This window comes from Lissotriton vulgaris, chromosome 12 (assembly GCF_964263255.1).
Source record: "Lissotriton vulgaris chromosome 12, aLisVul1.2, whole genome shotgun sequence".
NCBI lineage: Eukaryota > Metazoa > Chordata > Amphibia > Caudata > Salamandridae > Lissotriton > Lissotriton vulgaris.
In genome coordinates this window covers 144,437,113-144,455,346 of record NC_141700.1, presented here as the reverse complement: position 1 = coordinate 144,455,346, position 18,234 = coordinate 144,437,113, and the positions used below count along the sequence as shown (strand labels likewise).

Sequence of the window (18,234 nt, the reverse complement as noted above, 5' to 3'; positions counted from 1 at the left end):
TCAGTGCAATGAGGGTGGAAATGGTGGAAAGATCAAAAAATGTTCAGAAAGCCACGAGGACTATTGGAGACAAAATTGAAGGAGATAAAGAGCATCAAACGATAAGGGTCACTGTAATAGAAACAGAGGACAAAATTAAAGAGACAACTGTTGCTGTGGAGAACGTTCATTAATAGCCTTGTGTTCCTGTTTGCTAACATCGAACATTGGCATAACCTGTGCGTTGGACCCATGATCAGGGGCGGCCTTAGGCATGTGCAAGCTGTGCACCTGCACAGGGCCGCCAAACCCCAGGGGCCGCCACGCCAATATATATCCTTAATATAATAATCCTCTGAGGATGGATACATATTTGCGTAGCGGACCCTGGCAGGGATTTGGCCACTTCCAAACACTCTGAACCCCCACCCCCCACCCCCCACCCCCTCTTCACTGGCCTCCGCGCTCCGCCCCGCCCGGACCCCCTCTTCCGGGGCCCCCTACCTACTCTCGCTGCCCAGGGCCGCCATGAGCCTAGAGCCGCCCCTGCCATGATGAGGATGGCAAATATCTTAGCTAAATCCTTACAATGAGAAATGTGCACAGTTCTGGGAGACTTTCTAGAACCGAGAATGGGAGAATCCATCTACTGGTGGTCAATGCCATTAGACTGTCGCCAAGAACAGAAAGAACAATGCAAAAGCTGATGGCCTCTGTACTGAATATTTAATGACGGAGTAATATCTTCCACCTGCTGTCAGGAGAGGGAAAGCGATGCTGGGTGAAGCCCAACTTCTCTTTTTCCAAAACCTTTCTAGGAAATTGATAGGAGGCAGAAGTAGGTGCAGGGTGCCATAGTGTCTGTCCTTAGTTGGCTTCTGCTAAAGTTCAGAGTAAATCGATAAAAAGCTAAAATACAGAATATGCGAGTCTGGCGTATATCACATAGGGTTTTGGGCACTGTTCTGGGCTACAAGCCAAACTCCCACTGGCTCGATAGACATCATCTGTAAAGGATGGATCATTTTTACCTTGGATAATTGATGCTGTTTTTAATCTATATGTTCCCACCCGCTTAGCCTACAGGTTCGCCTGGCCCTCTGTGACATATAAGTTAAGTTATAAGTTATGAAATGTTATGAATATCCATGATTTTATCTGGCTCAGTGTTATGTGTTTTTATTTACCTTATTTTTATAAATATGTGATCTGATTTTTTTTTCGTGTGCTTTTATGGTCTCTGTCCGAACAAAGCTTATCTTGACTTGAAGCTATTATCCTGAGTATGGTTTATACTACATTCTTCCATGCGGACTATTTTCTTGCATATAGCGGTGATCTGGGGCTGTGATTAATAATATATGATATTTGTATGAAGGTCTGCCTTGTTTGCGCTTTTGGTAACATTATTTAAATCTAAAATTGTTTGGGTGAAAACTGCTGAAAAATGACCACTCCCCACTGTTTACCAATAACTTATTTGCGCAAGGTCATCCCTTTGACCCAGGGCTTTAAGTGGGATTAAAAAACTAAGGGGGGCTTTCAAAGGGGCCTGGTCAATGTAATTAAGGGCGTGGCTTAAAAACATGCAAGCTAAAAATCTATGCTTAGCATAGTGTGCCGCCGGACTTGTATTTTGCTGTTTCTGTCATTCAATCCAGATATATAATACAACAAGTAACATTACACCTACAACAAGTCAGGACTATTGGCTTTGTCAATGGTTGTTAGTTGCATAAGATAAATAAGCAGCAAGTGTGGCTTGTATATAATATTGAAAAAGCTTCCACTTAAAGCCCTGGTGACACCACAACAATGTTGCTGCTCCTGAGTTTCAAAAAGAGAAGGGAAATCCAGAGAGAAAATGACTCTCTGTAAAGGATTTCCCTTCCCCTACAACGCTCACTTGGCATGACGTCATGCCGTAACTTCTCCACTAGTGAAAAGTGAGCAGTGTGAGCAGCGCACATCGATGTTCCTACGGTCACTGCAGTCCGGAAAAAAAACGGACCGTCTGTGCCAGGGCACAAAACAGAGATAGAGACCCATTTCGAGGCCCCCTTTATAAAAACTGCCAGTGCTTAGCACCGGTGAGACCCGGCCCACTGAAAGACCTGTTTCGATCCTTCTAGAAGGGGCCAAATTCACTCAAATGGCGCAGTTCATTCAGAGGTGTACGACGCATCACTTTGAAAGTTCATCAGCTGACATGGACTACACATATTAATGACATCTTTCGGCAGGCTTAAAACCTATTCAGCACAGACACCAAAGTCCTCCAAGAAGCGGAGCCCGGCTCTCTGAAGATAAGTAAAAGAAACATAAAACGGAAAGTCTGCGCTAATCAATTTCTCGCCATAACAGAGAAAGTAGTTCCGACCATCCTGAAGGAACATTAAAGCAGGGTTGGTCTCGAGGTGTTCGGTAGAACCAGCACAGCGCCGGAAGCAAATCAGACAGGGCAGGTTGGTATTTTGCGAGGTCTGTAATTGCTTGGCGCTTCTGAGGCTGACATTTCAGACTGCACGCGCGCGTCTGACTTTGTTCTGGCTCATCAAGAGACATGGAGTTCTTCGTTGTGACACTTCTCTGAGGCTGCTGGGCAACAGCATCAGTCTGCCGGACCTAACGTACTCTGTCGCGTCTCCTCCGCCTGCACAGCCCCCTCTCCACCAAATCACCTAAGCATTTCAAGCAGCCGCGGTCCGTGCAGGTAACAGTGGTGGGGCGGTGGGGCCGTGGGGCCGTGTAAGGGGAGGATTTTGAGGGACGATGCAGAGGGAAAATTATATAAATAATTAATTTCCCCTCTGCATCGTCCTTCGCAATCCCCCCCTTACACGGCCCCACCGCTGTTACCTGCACGGACCGCGGCTGATTTCAAGCCTGCGTGGAAGTGTAGCATTCACGGCAGTGGCGGTCTTCCGAAAACTGAAGTGGGGAGGGGGCGGGACAGTCGATTAGGGAAATGTTATGAATTTTTTTTAAACGTACCTGTTCTGCTGCCGACGCTGGCGTCAGCCTCGTGCTACTCTTCTCTCCTGATGGTGTCCCAGCAGTCCCTGGGACACAAGCGTAGGCGCTCCACCCAACCCCGTTGCTGCTTTCAATAGTATGAGAGCCAGCCTCGGCCCATGCAGGTAAGTGCTGTGAGGCGGTAGGGCCGGGTGGGGAGGGATTTCGACAGACGACCATGAGGGAAAATTAAATAAATAATGAATTTCCCCACGTCGTCATCTGTCGAAATTCCCGCACAACCGGCCCAACCACCCCACCGCTCTTACCTGCACAGGGCGCAGCTGATGAGAGCATCCCCAGGATTGGTCTGAGCAGCTCGGTTTGCAGCTCAGATAGTGCCTGGGAGTTTGTGCTATTTCTCCAACCAGGCGGTGCAACACAGCTGGGCTGGAGAAACCTGAGTGCGCATGACCGTCGTGCACACTTACAGTGCTGCACTACTCCTCCTCTGCTGTCAACATGACCCTACCACGCCCAGACTTGGCTGGCTCTAGTGGGGAAAGATAAATAAAATGATAATACATTTGTTTTATTATCACTTTATTTTTCCCGTTTTTTTTCAGTAGGCCATAGTGGAGAAGCTGGCACTGACTCACAGTACCAGTGCTGGATGTGTGCAGGTGGTGGGCGCAGGCACTCGTTTTGGGGAACCAGGACTTATTTTCCATCATCAGACTTCCAGGGGTCTCCAATGAGTAGCTTGTGAGCTACTGTAGCCCTCCAGCTACCTCTGAGTAGCTCACCTGTGTGCAGCCCAGCTTATTAAATTAGAAAGCTTTTGCTTGGTTGTAATATTATACACATGAAAAATTTAAATATACAGCACTAATATATTTGCAGCTGTCATTGCGTTTCATTGAACATAAGTAGCTCTCGGTCCAGAAAAGGTTGAAGACCCTTGACTGAACGTTAGAAAAAGTGGCAGGTCAGAAGTAACAAAGACAGAAAACATGGAGGAAAAACAATGTGTAGGAGTGAAATAAAGAGACGAGAAAGGTAGGGTGGTTGAAGAAAGAGGCATCAAGTAGAATCAAAACCATATAGCCATGGCATTCAGCAATCACGAAAGCATCGATGGCGGACTCCTACAGCAAACTATTATTATTAATAACGATAAGCTTTATTTATTTATTTGACAAATCTAGTTCTGATAGTACCTTTCAGAAGGGGATCCATCTTAGGTAAGATTCACTATATGTAAATGTATTTTACAAGGATATCATGAAATCTGGCAGAGATGGGCTCTCCGGGACCTCGTTGGACACCAATTCCGTACAGACTACAGCTACATTCCTGCTGTCTATTTTCACTTTTATGTTCCTTCGTCCTCTTGTGTACACTATATCAACTTTGATCCGAGAAGGTCGAATCCATGCCATATTTCCAGGTTTACCACTGACTGTGCTAATGGAGTCACGTTAGGTTTGCTGTATGTAAATCTGAAAATCTGGCATGGGCCCGATTTATGTCAACCAATGCTAGCCACTCTTAGATTATCGGTTTGTTTTCGGTCATTCTTAATTTACCATTCCTTATTGTTCTCTCAGACCAACATACTCTTGTGTGATTTGCAATCTGTACCAGATGGATGTACGGCTTTACGACGCGTACTTTTACAACGCGTGCCGTTACAACGCGTTTTTTTCAATGCAAGTCGTTACCACGACTTGCGTTGGAGCTGGTGCGGACTTAGGAATCTTTTTATTTACTATTCCAACACCAGCCTACGTACAGTAGGGAAGGTGTTGGATAGTAAATTTAAAAATTCCTTGTCCTGCAGCGCCCTCCAGCACAAGTCGTGGTAACGACTTGCGCTGAAAAGACCGCGTTGTAACGGCACGGCGGTGTAACAGCTGCGTTGTAAAGGCTGCTCCCCGTACCAGATTAATGACACGAAACAATTAGGCGAAGCAAACCCTTGTATGAAAGCTAGACATCAAAACTTAATTCTTTTTCTCCTTCACTTATCTACTACATTCCTTTCACCCAGTAAAGCCGATGGTTACCAGTGCTGGACACTGGCACTTAATTGTCAACACCGGCACTTCTAACAGTCTGCCACACTGTAGCGCTGTTTGTTTGATTCAGAAACGAACACTACCACATTTATAAATTAATTCAATATCCATTAAACATGACTAATATGTTCTGCTGAACTGAAGCCATTCTTGTAGCTTTGGGGGCCTGGAATAGTCTGAATTGTCACACTTTTAGGAGTGCAATGGTTAGAAGTTGTGTTGGTAGTGTGATTAGCAGCACTGACAGGGGCGACGGGTGGTGGAAACTGTAGGGCTTCTGACAAGGGCCCTGACACATTTTTGTGTGTGCAAACTAAGCACTGCCTTCTCCCTTTATATCTTTGATATTCTCCTCTTGCCGCTGTCTACTTGCGGTATCTCCTCCTTAGAACCCTTTTTTCCATGTTATCAAGTTTTTCTAGTAAAATGAATGTATACGCTTTTCTGTCTACTTACTGGCTCTACTTTCCTTCTCTTCCTCTGGTGACCCTCTTATGCTGTACGATTATCCGCATTATTTAAACCAGAGGCATACAACGCAGGTCCCGGATCCTGGCCATATTATACCCGCTGGCGATGTAAATGAGTTTAATGAAATATATCTTATGTGAATATCCTGAAAATCTGGCATAGATCCCCCTCCTGGAAGTACATTGGTTTACCCCAAATTCTAAATGTTCTTATTTAACTCGTTCAGACCCCTCCTCCTTCTTTTTGAGGTCCATCTTTCTACTCCTCGGAATCTCTACAGGAATCTTCATTTTCTTGCCAGTTTACATTCTTCTATTTCCCTTCTCCACCTCTTCCTCGTTTCCTTTATCAGAAGTGGGAGGCCTGGAGTCAAGGCCCAGCCTCAACCCTCGAGCGGGTATTATGGCTTGCTGGCAAGCTGCTTACACTCCCTCGGCCTGAAGTGGGGAAATGTATTTGTGTGATTCATATATGTAAACTCCCACTGACTGTATGCCATCTTGTATCGTTTTTCGATGCCCTCAATATCCATAATGCGCTTCTCAGCTACCTTTACTCCATACACATAGGAAAACATACATCTTTTTTGTCGCCCTTCACCAGATGTCCCTCTTTTTTTCTAATTCTTCCTCCTCATCCTCATGTCTCTTAGATTTACCCTTTTTCTACTCATATTTTCTCTTGCCACTTTATTTCCCTTATTTTCCTCATTTTAATTCCCCCCGCTTCCTCAATCAACTCAGTACCATGCATTTTTTCTAGCCTACTCAATATTTGTTTTATTTGTTCTATTAGTCCATAAATCAGGTTCATTCTCCACATCAGGTCCCTTTAGCTTTTAACTTATCTGTTTCTCTTTTTTCCACTGTACCCATCTCCAACTTGTATTTTCCACTTCCTCTTTCATGAACTTTTCTTCCCAATCTTTCCTCATTCTCTCTTCATTAGGTCTATCTATTCTCTGACCACCTTTCCCTTACCTTCTGCTTGCCATTTTCCTCATTTCACTTCCCTCCTCTTAACACTCTTTCTTCTCAGGTTCCTTCGCCCTATCTTGTGCTGACTCTTTGTATATCACCATTATCCCCATCCATGTCCTTCTATTAAATAAATACTCTGCAACCTGTTCTTTCTTCAACTCATCCTTTAAAAAAAAGTAGTTTTCAAAAATAAGAACATAAAAAAAGAAATATGAGATGGATCTAAATATAGTCTTGCAGTATTGTCACCCTTCGACAACGACAAGCAATTGTATGGTTCAATAACATAATGGACGTGTGACTCATTTAATCAATTAAAGCCCATGTATTAACAATCCCAAACTCCATCCAGGTTTTCAAATGCTTCTGATTGTGTCAAATCTCCACATTGTATACTATCGGGAGGGAACAGAAGGGTGTGCGACGATTGATATATTCAAGTCTCCCGCCTTCGCATCAACCCCAACCTTAAGCACACTGACTCTTCAGCCACAGACCATTCTTCCACATACCAAATCCATTTATCATCTGAAGCCCTCAGCCTGTTTCCAGTGTATCCTCCAACAAACCAGAAGAGGTCCGACTGCTGTAAATTGACATCTACTTTTCAAAAAGTCCTTAAGCCTCGTGTGCGATAATATGCGCTAATATCATATACATTTTTTAAGTCTCTCGCCTAGCCTCCAGCACAGTAAATTTCAAGTCGCTTTAGTTCGCCTTCCCATCTACCACTACCACCCCTCTTTGGACCTTCTCAGGTCTATCTCCTACCTTCAGCGAGTTTGTCGTGCTTCTCCAAGAAGCTGAACCAGTCTTTGCATGTGGTGATCTCGTCGCTCTTCTCGCTTGGAATGTCCTCCTTGCACGCCGACTTCAGCTGGTCGAGGTCTTCGTTGGTTATGTTTTCAGCCAACTCTAGCAGCAACGCGCTGTACTCGGCCATCTTTGCCTGCAAACCAAGAGACAGCAAGGCTATTGTTATGAGCAGACACCAATGGCAAGCATCCAAGACATTTGCACAAGATGGATTACCAAACATTTTGAAAGAATCTTTTCTCTGCTGGTTCTTTGGATGGTGACGAAAGCTGGAAAGGGTCAAGAGTGCAATTTGTGGGTATAATTACTAGGGCTATAGGGGGTGCATTATGCCTAAAGACATTAGGATTCTTCTTATGTGACTCTCTTCAGTTCCCCACATTCGTCCATGGGTAGCACAGACCTGCATACACCCGGAAACACCCGCTTGGATAGCATGGCATTGTACATTGCAATGTTTTTAAAGGACATAGCAAACAATTTTGCATTGCACAAAAAGATTATCAAACACAAGATTGGATTCAATTTAAGAAACAGGATTATTTGAAGTCTTAACCCACGTACACCCCCTGCATCCGCCGCACCTGCAGCGGTGGCCACTCCTTCTTAGGAGCCCAGACCTGGAACGACCACCCCCTCCTGCTCCGTACAGCTCCCTCGCTGGCAGACTTCAGAAAGAGACTCAAGACCTGGCTCTTCGACAGAGACACAGCGCCCAGATCCCCATAGGGGTGACAGTGTGTGCTTTACAAATGCTGATTGATTGATTGATTGATTGTTAGAGCTACCACAGCTTATTCCCTGAAACATCTGGTTGAAGGGAAACAATTGGCAAAAAAAGTGGGTAGTTGGGAAACCTCACAATTCATGAAGGCTTATAGGAGAGCAAGCAAAGCAATGGCTGAGCCCGGCTTAAGCAAATGTTTGTCTCTAGCCCGGCTATGGGTCTCAACTAAAGCACGAGCCACAGGTGAGCCGGGCCAGTGCCACCTCTAGCCTCCTTTACGCAGCTTCGTAAAAGAAGAATAGACAAGAAGCATCCTGCAAATCGACGGAGAGCTGCCGAAAGACACTGTAAGCATGAATATAGTAAAACATGTGTGTATTTCTCCTCCCACTGAAATTGTATTTTGTTTTACATTTCATTGACTGTGTGATTGACATGCTGGTCCTGCAATAGATAGGCGCAGACTTTGGATGGTTAGGGCCAACCTACACCCCTGGCTCGGCTCTGCCTATGAATTTGGTGTCTTGTTCACCACAGTGAAGAAGTCTAAAGTCCCCCAACATCATTTTAGCTGTAGTTTCACTCTATGCACCCCTTCTATGCTGCCTAATGTCCCATCACACTTGGATGGTGCATCAGGATACATTGAATTATGCTTGTTGCTGCCATGCATCGCTGCTCTCACCCTGAGCGGCAGCGGCAGAAGACACAGTGGTCAACTGTCAGCAGCTGCATCATGTCCTTTTCCTGGTTACTGAAAATACCCCCCTGGGATTCCAGCATTGGAGAAATGTCAGGTATACAAGCCACTGAAACCAAGGGTAAGCAGCTGCCAAGTGGGACAACTGCACCAATGTGAGGCAGGCGGGAACGTCACCATTGGGTCCCTTTTTTGCTCCCTTTTTTTAGGTGTCACTTTGGCTGTGCGTGTGAAATCTCTTGTATTTAAATACAAAATCTTAAAAGCGCCTCAGAGCCCTCCCATTACTTCCCTGAGCCTACCATTGGCTGCCTCCCACATGGCTCCTATGCCACTTTACTTAACATTGGCCAGCTCCCATGTGGCTCTCACTCCACTCTTGTTTCCTTGCTTCCTATTTGTGGAGAAGTGTGGCTCAATGGTTAGAGCGGCAGATCCTGATGCAGAGGTCTGGCCCGGGACCAGGGTTCAATTTCCCCAGACCTGCTAATTCTCGCCTCTGTGCCTATTCTAATCATGGGTCCCACTATGCAACTCTGGGCAATAGCTTGCTTAATCTCCACAACGGCCCCAACAGCGCTAGGATGCCTGGCTTCACCTTGGGGGTGCCCAGCAGGGGGCATCTCACAGGGAAAGCCAGGAAGGGTTCCACAGCGGTATGTGTACAGCGCCTTGAGACCCCTTCGGGGGTGATTCGTGCGCTATATAAGCACTACATTTACATTTTATTAGCCAGCACCTCCTCCTTGCCTCTGTCTTCTTCCTTGGCTCCGAGTCTGCCTTGTCCTGCCATGGAGGCTGGACCAAGTACTGCTTCTGTTGGCTAGTCGTCCACTAGTGGCCGCAGGCTCTCTTTTGTTACTTTTCCACTTTGCACTTGTTGTTCTTTGCAGTCTTCTCTTAACCCCACACACTGTTTTCAATCTTTTTCTTTCCTACCTCAACATCGCTGTTGTTTTACCCATCTCCCACCCCTATCGATGCCTTCCCCACCCTCTTCACCAGTCTTGCTTCACCCCTCCAAACCCATATGCTGTTTTTATTATGTTTTACATGTTGTTTACATGTTGAAGGTTACCTCATCCCATAGCATTATTCTGCCAGAGAATATACTGTTCAATAGCACTCGCTAGCACACCACGCCGTGCACTCACCGAAAGACTCAAACACTGTCACTCAATCTTTGGCACACATGCCAGGGGCGGCTCTAGGCTCATGGCGGCCCTGGGCAGGGGGTGTAGGTAGGGGGCCCCGGAAGAGGGGGTGCGTGCGGGGCGTTGCGAGGAGGCCAGTGAAGAGGGGGGGTCAGGATGTTTGGAAGTGGAACAGAGCCGGAGGCCGCCAAATCCCTGCCAGGGGCCACCACGCAAATATGTATCCATCCTCAGAGTATTATTATATTAAGGATATATATTGGCGTGGTGGCCCCTGGGGTTTGGTGGCCCTGTGCAGGTGCACAGCTTGCACATGCCTTAGGCCGCCCCTGCACATGCTCACAACTTGCAGCCACAGGCAGGCACTTTCAAACACACATAATTGCAGTCAGACTTCCAGCAATTTCGCTCTCTTACAGACACTCTGTCACATGCACAATCCTATCCAGATTCCATCGGCCCACACTGACACACTCAAATCATAATCACTCACGCACTCACACACACAACATGCTCACAGTGCTCTTCAAACACATACACTTCGACACACCCAATCAGCAGCTCGCACGGCTATGTAACATGTTAAAAAAACATTGACAAACCAATAGATTTTGCAGAGGCAAAACCTATTGCCTTTGCCAATGATTTGTTTCTAACTTAGGCCAGCATCGTAGTTTGCAGACTTGTATTTTTTTTTTAATGAGGAGTTGCAAGGAGTAGAACACTTCAACTTTGCCCATCCCAAAGGATTTGACGACATTCATATTTTGATACTTAAATCAGACTTTGAGAACACTGCTCGGTTATTTACCTGATATGGTGAAGTACTGGGGAATCTTCCATATATAGACCTCACTTAGAATCCTGGTTCAGATTTGGCAGTGAGAGGAAGGCTGGGCTGCCTAAGGGTAACCTGTTTTTTGGCTATTGCAAAGCAGAACTGGTCAAGGCACCTCAGTTAGAAGGCACGACTACTAGTGAACAGTGAATAAACTAGGTTTAACATTGCAGTGAAGTAGGACGGAGCGCTGACACTTTTCAGACACTCACCCCCTGTTACAGATCTGGGTTGAATCCATCATCATTCTTTAGCTCACTTCACCACCCCAATTCAGACCCAGTCATATGCAAATCAGTCTTGACCCTGCGCCTCATGGGAACAGTCCAGCCCGAACTGCCAAGCTGGGTCCTCCGGAAACAAGCATCCTTGAATCGGTTTCTGGGTAACACCCCTCATCAGCCAGGCTAGCTTGAATCCAGTGAAAAAGTAAGCAAGGGGCCCACGTCTGAGCATAACCTGCCAACTTATGGCAAACAAATCAAACACAAGGAGATGATGGATGGAGCACTGAAACTTTTCAGACACTCACCCCCAGTTACAGATCTGTGTTGAATCCATCATCGTTCTTTAGCTCACTTTGCCACCGCAGTTCAGATCCAGTCATATGCAAATCAATCTTGACCCTGCGCCTCAAGGGAACAGTTCAGCCCGAACTTCCAAGCCAGGTCCTCCCTGGACCAGAAACAAGCATCCTGGGACCGGTTTCTAGGTAACACCCTCATCAGCAAGGCTAGCTGGAATCCAGTGGCAAAGCGAGCAAGGGACCCACGTCTGGGCATACCCTGCCAATTTAGGGCAAACAAAGGAAACACAAGGAGATGATGGACGGAGCGATGAAACTAATCAGACACTCACCCCCAGTCAAATGTTAAATGTCAGCATAAAATATGAATTGCACCGGTTCTAAGTTATCTTTCAGGACTTATTCAAAATATATAAAAGCGACACATTGCTTCACATACACTACAAAAAAGCAACAATACAAAATACCAAGCAGCAGAGTTAACGAGGTTATTAGATAGTTGAATAGCATTAATGTTTCCCTAATCGCTTCTTTTACTAACTTTTGTTTTGGTTTGAATGATTTTAAACGAAAAGTTTACAATAACTTAGTTAAAATGTTAATGATATTTGTTCGTAACATGAAACCAAGACAATTGGAATCAGTGCCATGTAGTTGTATACAAATGTAATACACTATCATATTACTCAATCAAACTAAATTAAAATATCAAATAAACCGTAAAGGAAGTAAGCTGCACGACTGCATCAGGGTTAGTTAAACGTTAAGGAAATGGATTTTCAATTATCTCTCCGTAGCATTTTTCCCATGAAACCTCTTTCCGTTGGGACATCTGGTGTTTGATTTTTCACAGAGACACGGGACTGGTGCAAGCATTTCAACATTTTGCCTGCTGGAGAAAATTACCATGCGCCAAACAAAACAAAAAAAAAACTATTTGTGAAGGCCTTTCATAGTAATTTGACGCCACCTGTAGGTGGCGCCGCTGGTCTGCAGGTTCACTTCAATATGTGGGAAATTACTTTGACTAACTACATTAAGTGTAAATAATGCTGATGGTCCAGCAAAGCAGAACAGACTGAGTAAAGAGAGCAGGTGCCTGAAATGGAATGCGGTTGGATTGGTGAACACATCCATACAGTAAGAGTTTAGGCAGATGTCAAGACTGAAAGGTTACTATCTGTGGTTTGCTATTTCATGTGCCAAGAAACTCTGTTTTGGGGGTGCATAGTTGTTCAAAAAGACCATGTTCATTCGTCTTTCCCAGTCCTTAATTTGAGCCGGTGCTTTCAGGTGCTCCGCAAAAGGAACTTAATTGTCAGCAGGGCTCTAGTAACAGTCTACCACATAGTGGTGCTGTCTGTCAAATCTAGAAATGAGCGCAACAACAGTGTTGAATACGCCAATGCACATTAAAAAAAAAAACTAATATTACCTCCTGCCAATGCTATTCTTATAGCTTTGGGTGTCCTGGAGTAGTCTGAATGGTCACACTGGTAGCAGTGTGATGGTCAGGAGTTGTGTTGGTACTGTCATTGGCAGCGCTGGCAGGGGCACTAGGTGGTGCAAGCCTCAGTGGCCTACCAAGCAGGGCCCTGGCACTTACTTTTTTTTACAAATTAAACACTGGTTCCCAATGACGGAGGAAGCGTTTTGTGCTGGGCAGGCCCAAAGGTTCTTTTCGGTGCACCATGGTCGGTCATTGCTGCCAAAACGTGGGTGGTGTAAAAGGCAGCGGTGAACAGCAGTGCCTGGAACAGTCTGTCAGGGCTGTGGTGTAAATAATCTGTACTTATTGAATGGAGGGAGTGAAGCAAGCGAGCCATAATTCCTTTGTCTTGCTTAGGGGAAAGTGGTGGGGCATTACCCTAGTGCTTAATTTGAACCAGTGCTTTCCAGTGCTCAGCACCAGCACATAATCCTCAGCACCGGCGCTTATAGCACCAATAAAGGACACACTCATTTGGAAGGCACAAGATTTTCTTCAGAATCATAGGATGTTGAGTCACACCGAGACTCAAACCCAGTTCCCCAGCTCTGAAATCTGCAGCTCTAGCCATTAAGTCCTCTCCAGAATAATAAGTGCCTGGGCTCTAGTCAGGAGGCAGTTTGCACCAGCACATCTCTCCTGTTACCGCTGACTCCTGAGGAGAGCCCTGGCCCTTTTTATTATACAAATTAACCCCTGCTTTTACCCTCTCCAGAATTTTTTTTTAAACTGTAGCCAAAGAGGGCATTTTTTAGTGTAATTTGTACCTAAACTTGCTAAAAAGATGTGGGTTCTGAAGGAGCAGTCATGGTATAGTCAGGGCCTCTGGAATTGTGCGATTGCAGGCCGCGGCGATTTTTGCATGATTATAGATTTGCAGCTTTTGCCACACACCCATCATCTTACGCATTATCTGCATATTCTGACCAAAAAAAAAGATTTTCTTTCTAGCTCAAACGGTTCAAAAGTTACTCTAAATGCCCGACGTGTGTCTCCACGCAGTGGACAGACTTTTGCACAACTGGACTGGTCACCTTTCTGTTGCTTATTGAGTGTTAAAAGGGTACTAATGAGGTGTAATTTATGCCCAGAAAGCGTTTCCAAGTTTAAAATGATGAATAAAGTGAAGTCATACTTTTACAAAATTTGCCGCATTGTGCCACATAATTTGCCTCTTCTGGTCACATAATCTACTCATCCCTGCTGCATAATTTGTGCTCCTTCTGCCGCATAATTCCAGTGGTTCTGTGTATAGTCCTGTACCTTTTCTGAGTGGTGAGCAAGGCTCACCCTCACTAGGGGTGAATGGGGGTTATCTTCACCAACAAACTGAAGAACTTTGGCACAGTTTTGTAGTTTTCAACAAAGGTCTACTAAAATGCACTTATCTTAAAAATTCCCGCAACCTATGCTCACAGTTTGCTTACAAGCAGGTCCCGCAGCAGATAAAGGGTGACATGGGAGATCAATGTTAGTGAAATCCAGAACATAAAAGAAACGTAGAGAAGATGTATGGGAAGTTGGTGTGTGGGCCACAGTGTGCTTAATTTGTAAAAAAAACATATATAGCTATATGCCAGGGCCATCGCCAGGATGCCACTGTAGCGTGCACCACCCATTGCCCCTGCCAATGCTGCAGTTGCCATACCAACACAACTTCTGACTATCAACTCCCGCAAGAGTGCCAACTCAGACTATTCCATACCACTAAAGCTATAAGGATTGCTTGAGCGGCAGGTATTAGGAATTTTAATGTATATTTAATTAATAAACAACTGTTGTTGTGTTTATCTCTAAATTAGGCAGGTAACGCCACCATGTGGCAGACTGTAATAAGTGCTAGTGTTGAAAATTAAGTGCCGGTGTCAAGCACCGGAAACCACTGGCACACATTAAGCACTGGGCTGCAAACAAAAGCAGATGACCAGCCCTCACCTTGTAGTGCAAGCTAATGTTATTAATGGTAAATATGAGCTATTAAAGCACAGGGAACATTTTTTGTAATTACTGTGCTTCAAAAAACGATTTTGGAGGTTAGGCCTTTGCAGAATCCCTGTAAGTTGTGGATGTAACTTGCAGTCTTTGCTTTTTGTGCCTTTATCACCCACGCAATGCGATTCATAAAATATTGACGGAATGTCAATACTTGCATTTGAAGTCATGCTGGTATATTAAGACACACTGACAGCAGCCAAGAAAGCATTCATCCACTTCCAAAAGCTCTGTTTGCTCACTTTGCACCATGTCTTCTGGCAAAGGCTCATGTATTGGATTTCTTAAGTGCCCTCCACGAGGAGCCAGAAAGTAGAAATACTTCACAGTGACAAGCAAGACACTGATTCTTGCTTTTGCAAAATTCCATCCAAGCCAACTTGGAATAAGCGAAAGCAATTACTTGTTCGACTCTCATTAGAAGTCAGAGAGCGCGCTCTGCAGGACATCAATCACACTGAAATGTGTAAATCGGGGTGTGTATATGTGTGTTAACACTCGCCACTCCGAGGGAGGTCGGCCAGCGAAAAAGCACTGAGTGAATGTTCTGCATCCATGCATTTCGTCATTCAGGGAGGTCAGCCAATGAAAAGGGACTAAGTGAATATTCTTGATTTATTCATTGAGGGAGATCAGCCAATGAAAAAGGACTGGGTGAATATTCTGCATTCATTCATTCAATGAGGTCAGCCAACCAATGAAAAAGGACTAAGTGAATATTCTGGATTCATTCATTCAGGGAGGTCAGTCAATGAAAAGGGACTGAGTGAATATTCTGCATTCATTCATTCAGGGAGGTCAGTCAATGAAAAAGGACTAAGTGAATGTTCTGCATTCATTCATTCAATGAGGTCAGCCAACCAATGAAAAAGGACTGAGTGAATATTCTGCATTCATTTATTCATTCATTCAGGGAGGTCAGCCAATGAAAAAGGACTAAGTGAATGTTCTGCATTCATTCATTCAGGGAGGTCAGCCAATGAAAAAGGACTGAGTAAATATTTTACATTCATTCATTCATTCACGGAGGTCAGCCAATGAAAAAGGACTAAGTGAATATTCTACATTCATTCATTCATTCATTCACGGAGGTCGGCCAATGAAAAGGGACTAAGTGAATATTCTACATTCATTCATTCATTCATTCACGGAGGTCGGCCAATGAAAAAGCGCTATGTGAATGTCCTGGACCCATTCATTCAACATAAAGGCTCACGGAGACGCCATTATGAATGACTCGCTGGCCTGTGCCGGTCTCACTCAGGCGTCCTATCATGTCGACAGCCTGCGTCTGCCGTCGCTCGTCCCTCTATTTCCTCTTCCGCTCGGTTCCTCTGTCCTTGCATTTTTCCTCATACATTCTCTGCTCCACCTCCTGTGCTTGCACCTTTACCCTACTCAGCCTCTTCTATCTCTCCCTACTCCTGTTCCTTCCTCGCCCTTTAGCCCTTCCTCCTTCACCACCTCCCTCCCCTCCCTCGCCCCTCTATGTACCCTTCACCACTGTGACCACACCGTCATCATCCTCTTCCTCTCCTTTCCGCTCTTTCCCTCTCAGTTCTCTCTCCAACCATTGGTTCTCGTTCCCCTGCCTCTCTCACTTGCTCCATGACATTCTCTTCCGTGCTTCCGCTTCTCACCCACTGCAGCTTCCTTCCTCCCCCTCTCGACCTACTTCCTGTTCACTCCCTGCTGCTCTCCAGCTCTCTGTTCTCTCCCCATCCCCACCCCTTTTCATTTCCTCTTCTCGTCATACTCCTCCATTCCTTCATCTCGCCCTTCCCTTCTTCGACCTCTCTTACATTACTCCATCTTCACCCTCTCCTTGTACTCTGGGCCACTGGAATTATGCGGCAGATGAGGATCAAATTATGTGGCAGGGTTGAGTAAATTGTGTGGCTAGCAAAGGCAAATTATGTGGCATTATGTGGCACCCTTTGTGATGGCACTACTTCACTATTTTGTCATTTTAAAGTTTGTTAACAGTGTTTGGACATTGGTTGTGCCTCATTAGTACCAATTTAACACCCAAATATAGCAATAAGCTACATAAAGGTGACTAGTAAACCTTTGCAAAGGGCCTTCCACTGGGCGGCAGCACGTGTCGCTGTATTTTTACTAACTTTTGAACTGTTTGACCTAGGAACAGTACTTATTTTTAATCTGCAGATTATTCCGCACATGATGGAATATTGGCACAGGTGACAAATCTACAATTATGTGAAATTGCAGCAGCAGCACAATCGCATAATTTCAGTGGCCCTGCCTATGCTTCGCTTACACGCTTCCTCTGTTCCCTCTTCAACTCTCCGTCTCTTCCTTCTACGCCTCTCCCCCCTCTTGCCCTCCCTCCCCTATCTCACTCCTTCACTCTTGTTCTGCTCTACCTCACCGAGTTCACGCTCACCCTCACTACGCTGACCCCCCTCTGAATCCTTATCTCCTCCTGTGCAGTCCTTCTCCTCCTGACCTGCCCCTCTCCGCCTTCCTTGGCTCCCCCTCCTGCCTACTGTCCCCCATCCTGTACTTATTTTGGGTTCTTAGCACCTTGCATGCTCATGACGAGCTGAGCTCGTCATGAGCCACGGCGCTCCGGTGCTCATGACGAACTCAGCTCATCATGAGCCGTGGAACGCTTACACGCGGGGATAATCCCTTCGCGGGAACGGGTGCAGCTCGTCATGAGCACCGGAGCGCCGTGGCTCATGACGAGCTCAGCTCGTCATGAGCATGGGGGCGATGTGCGCGCCCCCCGCCCCCCAGCACAGCGGGGGAATTAGCCAGGATAGCGGTCCGACAACTGCATTACGATGCGATCGGCTGGACAGCAGCAGTCAGCGGGACATGCTGACTCCTCCGTCAGGCTCAAGGAGTCCGTCAGGGCATTGGTCAGAGCATAATCCCTACAATGGGGGTGGTGCTTGCGCAGGCACCGATGTAGGGATTACGATGTTCCTTTCTGACAGCCTTTTCATGGCAGTCTCACCGCCATGGAATGTCTATTGGAAAGTGACTTTAGGGGCCCCCTGCTTGGCCTTTGTCCCACGAAAGCCTATACTATGTGGCCAGATGGGCGCATGTGGTCCCCCCCCAAACATCCATGCACCATGTGCCAGACACCGCATGGTGCCTGCCACACGGGCATGGATGTTCAAAAATATCCCTTTTTCTTTTGCGGCTTGTGCTGCGGCCCTTTTCCGGGTCGCAGAACAAGCCGCCATGGAAAAAGGGATGTTGATGACCACCTGCATGACGGCCATATTGTAATTGGGCTGTCAGGACCGCCGACTCCTTATCTTGAGGGTCTTTGAGCATTGTAATGAGGCCCCAAGTAACAGCCCTCATAAGAAGGGAAGTTCCTCCAGTGCTTTAGACCACTGCTTTAGACTATTTGTTTATTTTGTCCTGCCTGGGTACCTCATGCCTCACATGAAAGACCCAGGAGGGAATATCTGCTCTAGGAGGCCAGACCTAGAGAGGGCGGGCCTACAGACGCAGTATGGCACAGGCCTGTGGTGGGCGGGCC

At 46.0% G+C, this 18,234-nt stretch overlaps 1 protein-coding gene across 1 annotated transcript in view; it reads right to left on the bottom strand.

The window, feature by feature from the left end:
* Positions 1–18,234, bottom strand: part of PEA15 (proliferation and apoptosis adaptor protein 15) — a 296,466-nt gene that overhangs the window by 70,775 nt on the left and 207,457 nt on the right. The window contains exon 3 of the mRNA XM_086947616.1: positions 7,238–7,415. Coding sequence (XP_086803742.1) covers positions 7,238–7,409 — 172 coding nt within the window. The 5' untranslated portion in view covers positions 7,410–7,415. The remainder of the gene's footprint in view (positions 1–7,237; positions 7,416–18,234) is intronic.